The sequence below is a fragment of the Atta cephalotes genome (genome assembly GCF_000143395.1).
Source record: "Atta cephalotes unplaced genomic scaffold scaffold00043, whole genome shotgun sequence".
Classification (NCBI taxonomy): domain Eukaryota; kingdom Metazoa; phylum Arthropoda; class Insecta; order Hymenoptera; family Formicidae; genus Atta; species Atta cephalotes.
The window spans coordinates 1,270,407-1,278,256 of record NW_012130107.1 but is presented as its reverse complement, the minus strand read 5'-3'; the positions used below and the strand labels follow the sequence as shown (position 1 = coordinate 1,278,256).

At 30.0% G+C, this 7,850-nt stretch overlaps 1 protein-coding gene across 1 annotated transcript in view; it reads right to left on the bottom strand.

Annotated features, from left to right (window-relative positions):
• Positions 1-6,624, bottom strand: part of LOC105622343 — a 17,166-nt gene extending 10,542 nt beyond the window's left edge. The window contains exon 1 of the mRNA XM_012203761.1: positions 6,397-6,624. Coding sequence (XP_012059151.1) covers positions 6,397-6,624 — 228 coding nt within the window. The remainder of the gene's footprint in view (positions 1-6,396) is intronic.
• Positions 6,625-7,850: the final 1,226 nt, after the last annotated feature.

The following is a 7,850-nucleotide window of genomic DNA, read 5'->3' as shown; positions in this document are numbered from 1 at the left end:
ATAACGTTAAATAACTAATAACTTAATAACTAATAAGTAACGTAATAAGTAAGTAATAATAATAACTAATACTACTACTCTACTCTCTCTCTCTCTACTCTCTCTCTCTCTCTCTCTCTCTCTCTCTCTCTCTCTCTCTCTCTATTGAATGATAAATAAATATATTAATAAAAGACATACTTTATTATATAATAGAATCGAGAAATAGAATCGAGTTATTTCATGTATTAAGAAACAGGATGTAAAGTACATTAGAGGGTAAAAAACATCGTAACGCTTCGTGCAAAAGGTAACAAGAAATCAACCACCGCAATTTCACTGCTATCATATTGAGAATAAGTAATCGAGATCATAGACCGATGAATTGGCCACGACTTGATAATTTTAATGGAACCTGCGGTTTCATAATACATCAAAGCTGCAACAAAGCTGCGACAAACAAGCGTACGCACGTACACAATACTATTAATTACTTCCGATATGAATCCCGATATTATTTCTTGTCAAACGTTTCATAAATAACTTTCTATATTATAAAATCTTTAAATGAATTATTTCCTCATTGAGGGAAAGTTATATTGCTCTACGAGTAGAGAAGAGATATCTGATAGAAAAATAAAATTATCGAAATATATTGCAATACATTTAGTAGATTAGTATTATAATTGTGTCATCATTCATTATTGAACGATTTTTATTTTAATATGAATACAGAGAGAATTCCTATTATTATTATTCGTAATTTCTTATTTAATTAAATAATATTTAATGAAAAAGAGATTGCTTTTCCTTTAATTATTAGATAATTATATAAATTTTAATTGATAATAATAGAAAAGAATAGATAATTATTAGAATTCCATTTATTTCCTTTGTTTAATTAATTATATAAATTGAACTAAAATGTTGTATATATGTTTTCTGCATTGTACAATACATAGTCGATATTTAAATGTAATTAGGCGATAAAAATGTATTTCCTTATATATATATATATTTTTTTTAATTATATTATCTAAATGAAAATATTAAATTTTATATCTATATATTTACACGTAATTAAATTGAATTTTTATTCTTTTATAAAATGAGAAAGTTTTATATTGTATTTCTACTTCTGATGTTTGTGATTTGCTCGTTTCGAGCACATTGCGAGTGTCATCAATCGATCGTTCATTACGACCAGAGATGCGCATGACACGTATTATTGCATCGGAATAATACATTGGTTGTTGTTCCGATATCTACTTTCATACAGTTTTCCGTTTCATTTCCACTTCATTTATCGTACGTGAAATTGCGTTAATACTCTATTTTGTGATATTTCTATCACATGAATGATTAAACGAAGAAAGAAAATGTCAGTAATCACGTAATATCCGATTGTAATTTTTACATGATATTTTACATTAATATTTAATTTTTACTTGATTTTTATTTAAATAAATATGTAACATTTAGATTTTAAAGTTAAATCATAGCTCCAGTAATAATTCGCTGAACATGAATCATTTTACACGTAAAGACAACTTTCACTAAAACTAACTATCGTTTTTATCTATTTATATATTCGTACAATATATATCTGTTTATTCTGATATATCGAAAAAAGTTGCTAATTATTTTAAAAAAGTTAGACAATAATAATTTAAATCTTAATAATTATTATAAGCCTATTAAGATAAAAGAGTTTAATTTGCTTTAGCCGAGTATATACGATGTTAATTTAGATCTTAGGAATATTATAATTGTAAATAGTTTTAAATAGATTGGTTTAATAATGCGATTAATTCGCAAGAAACATTTGAAGTGTAGAGTGACATGGTACTCCAAGTGAATGTAGTCGACCTTCTAATTGTGGACACGGAAAGTGTAGGCATACATACTGTCTTAATCTATTTTATATCCGCAAGCAAATTGACGGGAGCGTAATCATTCACACACATATAAATTAAACAAAAAGGATAATTCTTTTTTTATTAATTGATTTTTGCGATTTCAGTATTTGGTTCTAATAAAATAATAAATTACTTTAAAGATATTAATAAATGATAATTAATTTTTAATAAATTATTTTAATAAACTATAAAGTAAATAATAAATATAATTAAGAAACATTTAAAAGAAAACAAATTTTATTAGTTACTTGTGTAAAATTGAATTTATTATATTTTCACGGTTATAGTTTACAGTTATAATTTAGATCTGACATATAGAAAGCGATTATTAATGTTAAATTAATAATTGTTTGCCATTAATAATTTTAGGTAATTACTGCAAACAAAAATGCCATTAAAATTATTATATTGTTCTATTAATCTCATCATGATTAATTATATATGATTATTACCGACGATTACCATCGTTAAAATCTGTAGTAGATGTTATCATCGCATGTCGTCTGCTAATCGAGGAAACTTTTGGAGTGCGACCAGAGCTAACGAACTGTGAATCGCATCAAGTAGCATATAGCAATTTCTAACAAATGACTCGGTTGTGATTATCTAGTCTTACGAGATCGCAAGTTGCCAGACGAAAATGATGATTGATGGATTACACAAGTAACTATGCGAGAAATAAGGGTATGTGGTAATAAAAATTGAGTAAAATCTGTAGTGATGACTATATGAATTGTGATTTAACGCATTGAATTTTAACCATAATATATGCCGTCATCGATAATCCCGGAAAAATATTTCGAGTGGTTGGAACGTACTGAAGATTGCTATCGTACGTCTCGATATTATCGCTAACATGCTTCTCAATATAATCGATGCAATTAAAGTTTGCACAATGATATCATCATCGGAGTGAATGCTAATATAAGGAACGCTAAGAATTCGTTAATTCCTGAACTGCATAATGATTTTTGAATGCGAATTGATCAGGTCTTCGTGCTACTGACACGATTTTGATTACGCGTCGCGAGCGTATCTATGTAATTTACATTACGGAATATCGCGTGTCGGACACGCCGCGCGATTTTTCTGCTTTCTTCGTGATTTTTTCCGAGCGCATTCCGACCGGTCGTTTTAGAAACGAATTCATCGAGTGTAAAATAACGGCACGATTTACCGGAAGGGCCTCTTGAAAAAAAAGAAATCGATCCCAAACATATAAGACGTTTGCTTTGCATATACTTACGTACGGCATCATAAATGCCTAGCCATCAGAATAGGAGTATCGAGGCATGTTCAAGACACGCGTTTTCTTTCTAAATATTCGTGCATTATGACTAATGATTATTCGAAAAATGGTAATGTAAATTTAAAATTGAATTTTTAAACTAATCTTAAACTAAACATATAATTTATAAGTAAAACTTAATAATATATAAATATTTTATAAATAATGTAATTATTTTGTATGGGGAAAAAATATAAGGATATATATTCTTGGAAACTACTGACAAAATTAAATTGATCAATAATTAATTATTTATTGATAAATATATTGTTTAATTAATTTGAGAAAATAAGAAAAATTGCAAAAATGTCTAATCGCATTTATTTTTGTAAGAAAAATAATATTACGTTATTTATTAAATTGCTTATAAATTATTAAGTTATTTATAAATTATATATTTAATTTAAGTTACTTATAAATGATTAAATTTAGATTAAATTTAGATAAATGATTAAAATTAGATAAGCCTAGTTTAAATTTTTTCAATTCAAATTAATTCAATTTTAAATGTTTTATTTAATTAAATTTAATTTAAATTGAAATTTATCTTACCATTTTTCAAATAACCATTAGTCACAATGCACGAATACTTAGAAAGGAACGTGCGTTTTGAATTTCATGCCTCGATACTCCTGTAAATTCAGATTTCTATTTATGAGGTCGTATGTATATAACAATAGAATTCCGAAGAATTCGTTCGTCGTTTTGGCAAAGCAATTTTTGGCAATGAAAAATTCATTTTCAAGAAAAACTGAGAGTAATATAAAAACACTTTTTAAATATAATATATCGAAAAAGGTCATGTTGAAGTCAATCGACTAACTGTAAAATAAACACAATATCGCATTAACATTATAAATTTTTGAAGTTTTATTTCAATATTTATTCTTCATTTTATTTCTTTTTATTCGGAAAGAAGAATTTTATTAAAGTATCTAAAAATTTTTCAGATTTGTGTGTACCTAGCTAAATTTTTTTATATTGAAAAGTAATCGTGTGAATATCTATGAGTAATTTAATATTTTCTTTTCCTTCTCTAATATCATACTTTATCTTAGGGATGTCTTCAGAACAATCAAAGCGTTTACGGACATCTTAAGAACGTCCCCTGGAAGTCTATACTATTAGGAATAGTTTTAATTCCCGAAGCGAACGTGATGATTACATTTTTTAGTCAACTATGTAAATTAAGCAATCATCGGAAAAAGTGCTAGTTCAAGAATTTTCCATACTTTCAATTACATTTTGGAAGTATGTTATCCTATGATAGCGGTATCGTTGCAATTCCGTTTTCAATCCTAGTCGATAGGTTCTCACGCGTACCTAGCTGTGGGTGTGACTGAAGCTATCCATGGCCGTCAAAAGAAATGACTTTCTCTCGGTTAATGGGTGCACGTAAAGCATGATGCGATATTCCTCGTTCTTGCTGAGCTTCGCTCGTAAGATCGCGTAGTCAATGCCGTCGGTAATGTGTGCAATTATCAGTTCATGTTCGCTACATGTCGGAGCAGGACGGCGTTAAAAAGGAGGTCGAGCACCTTTCTCTTAACACGCGAGGAAGCTAGTCCTGGTCCTCAGATAAAGGCGTGATCTTGGTTCAACATGGTCACACTTTTAATAGTTTGAATGGCGCCGTAAAATAAAAAGACATAATGAGACAATTACATTAACTTTTCAACTCTTTAAATTTTTTAATGTTCAATAAAAGATATTCTTAGAAATACATAATACAAAATGATTGTTTGATGTAAAATTGCTAATATTGTATCTTCTAAACATTCGATTGATATCAGGATTCAAGATGTCAACACTTGTCAGTAATGTTAACACTTAGGAGATGTATAGGTACATATACTTATGAACGTATAAAGATACATATAAATATCTTATTGAAAGATAATATCATGTTTTTTTTTATTTCTTTGCTGAATTTTAGCCCTGTATATTAAAATATTAAATCAAAAATAAATCAATAGCAATCAATCGATGTCTAAGAGAGAAAAAAATCTAGAAACACTAATGGTCTCTTTATTTATACAAATGTTTTTCGATGTATTATTTCGATGTATCATCTAAAATTCCTTAGTCTTAGGAAAGATAGGCGACACGGTGCGCGAATGTAATTCTGTCGAATGTGTCGTCTGAAAAAATGGCATATTCGCAGTCTTCGGAATTTCACGCTCTACTTGTACGTTAGTACTATTCTATTTACAGTTGCTTGCGAACTTTCGTTTCTCAGATTTTTCGAGAGGGTGTCCGTTACATCTAAGAGGAAAGTACTAGCGAACAATATAAGTTTCGATCGAGTTTCTTGTAAATAGACTTTACGCGAGTACAGAAGAAGGTAACAGAAGTATCGCGGTATGCTGCCGCAGTGATGTCTTGCAGTTATGACTTATTGGAAAACATATTTTGTTATTATGGATTGTACATAAGTATGTTACATCTCTGTACTTAATTGCTATGTAAAAAAAAATTGAACTAATAAATTAATTGCGAGCGCATAATTTATAATAAAATATAGCTTAATTTGATAAATACATTTTTTGTCATAAATTAATTTTTATATGAAAAAATCTTATAATTAAAATTTCATTTGCATTATTTATTTGCCGAATGAATTTATCGCGATTGAAAGATTGTAGATCTTAGATACTTATTGTAGATCAAATTAAATTCTTATAGAAAAAGTTTATTATAGACTTACTGATCGATATTTTTATTTTCGGTTTCCATTTTTTAAAGTTTTATCCAAGTGCTTCTTTCAAATAAATCGATGCTTGTGTCTCAAGTAAATTAGTCTTGTAAAAAGATTATATATAAATCATTTAAAAAGATAATGTTTATTACAAATATACCTTTCTCTAGAAATTTGTCGTATATCTTGGGTATCGTTCAATCTCATTAATTTCCACGAGCTATTGTTCTTTCTCCATATAACAACTGCAGCGAATTTATCTGATGAATATTCACATGCAACAAGCAGAGCAACAATAAGCAAACGAGCGATTGTTTTCACTAGGAAAAATGATACGGTAGATCTGTATATTTGCAGATTCGTTTTCTATGGTTGAACAACAATCGCACATTTCTGCAGTTTCAGAGATTTGTTGCTTATAGTAACAGATACAACTTTATCGTCTGAATGGCTTGTTTGACGTGAACGCAAACTAGTAATATATCTCCCAGTGGGATTCTCTCGATCTCTACTTGATCAGCTCCTGTCACCGACACATCATCGCAGGTTTCACATCCCGGTCGAATGGCTGACGCCTTATCGGTGTGCCACTTATTGTCGCTGACTTTCTTCAGTGTTCCACCTTTACTTTCGCCTTCGAACTTTTGGCTTCCACTCGAATGTGCTCCACCGAGACCGATTCGGACGGCGGTTCTCCGGCTATCGCGATAGATCGCGATACTCGTGCGACTTCCGACCATAAAAAGTAGCAAATAACACCCAGCCGGAAATGAGGGAAACTTACGCGCGTGTAACGCTCGATAGGAAAACAACGTTGTGCGATGTGAAATCTGTTTAGCTTTTCTCTAGAAGACAAGAGTAATCCATTTAATTACACATTAATATTATTCTGTATTTTTCTTCTATTCGAAAATCATTCCGTTTCGTTCAAACAAGATTTAAAATTTTGATTTGATTAATCTGAATGTCAATTAGTAATATTAGCCTTGTCGCCAGTTCTTGAGAGACATCATGCGACAGCTGGGACAATGACATCGCATCGTCGTGAGGTCATTATCCTTGAATAGGATACACCTGAACGACAATGCGATTAGCATGGAGGACGATTACGGAATTAGTCGCACATGAGGCGCGATTGTATGCATTGTTCACACGACGTATGCAAGCTTTGTGATCTATAATTGTGGCATAAGGAAGTGTCGTAACATAACTAATTCTAACTTTCTCAAATGAGCTTTCCTGCAGCATCTTATTTACTGCTTATTTATATTAAAAGAAGACAAAATTATAATTATTTAAAGGATATATGTTTTTTAAAAATTCTACTCTAAGATAATAATTAGTTTAATTTAGATAAATCGACAGCGTTCTTTTTATTCCGGAAATCTAAATAATAATCTTTTGCACTTGCTAAAACTTTTATTGCATAAGAATCGGGCTTTTGCATATTTTTCTCAAAAGAAATTCTTTCGAAATTCTTTGTGACAACATGAAACTTGCTAGATCAACAGCATGACGCGTTGTAGTTCGTCGCGTCAAAATGTAATTAAGAAGAGCAGTGAAAATAGCAAATTTTTTTCTAGTTTTATTTCGTTCGCGAGAGCGGCACGCGATAGAAGTATTAAAAAGCCGGAGGCGCGGGAATTTCTTTTCTTTACTCGGTTATGTGCCACTTAGTTCGGACTTTTGCAAGGATTTCCGCCTACACTGACCTTTCAGAAGAACTATTTTGACGTCATACCTCATCGTGAAACTTCGAAAATACTTCCGTAGCTTTGCAAGATTTATAACTTATATTTGGACACTATAGTAATACGAATCACATTAGAGCATTTTTCTTTCTTTTATATGCCATTAAATGCTTAGAAAATCTTAATATTGTCAACCTTAATATTTCTCAGAGAATCATAATCCATTTTTATCACTATAGATTAACTTTAATCTCAATTCAATCTTTAATCTTACT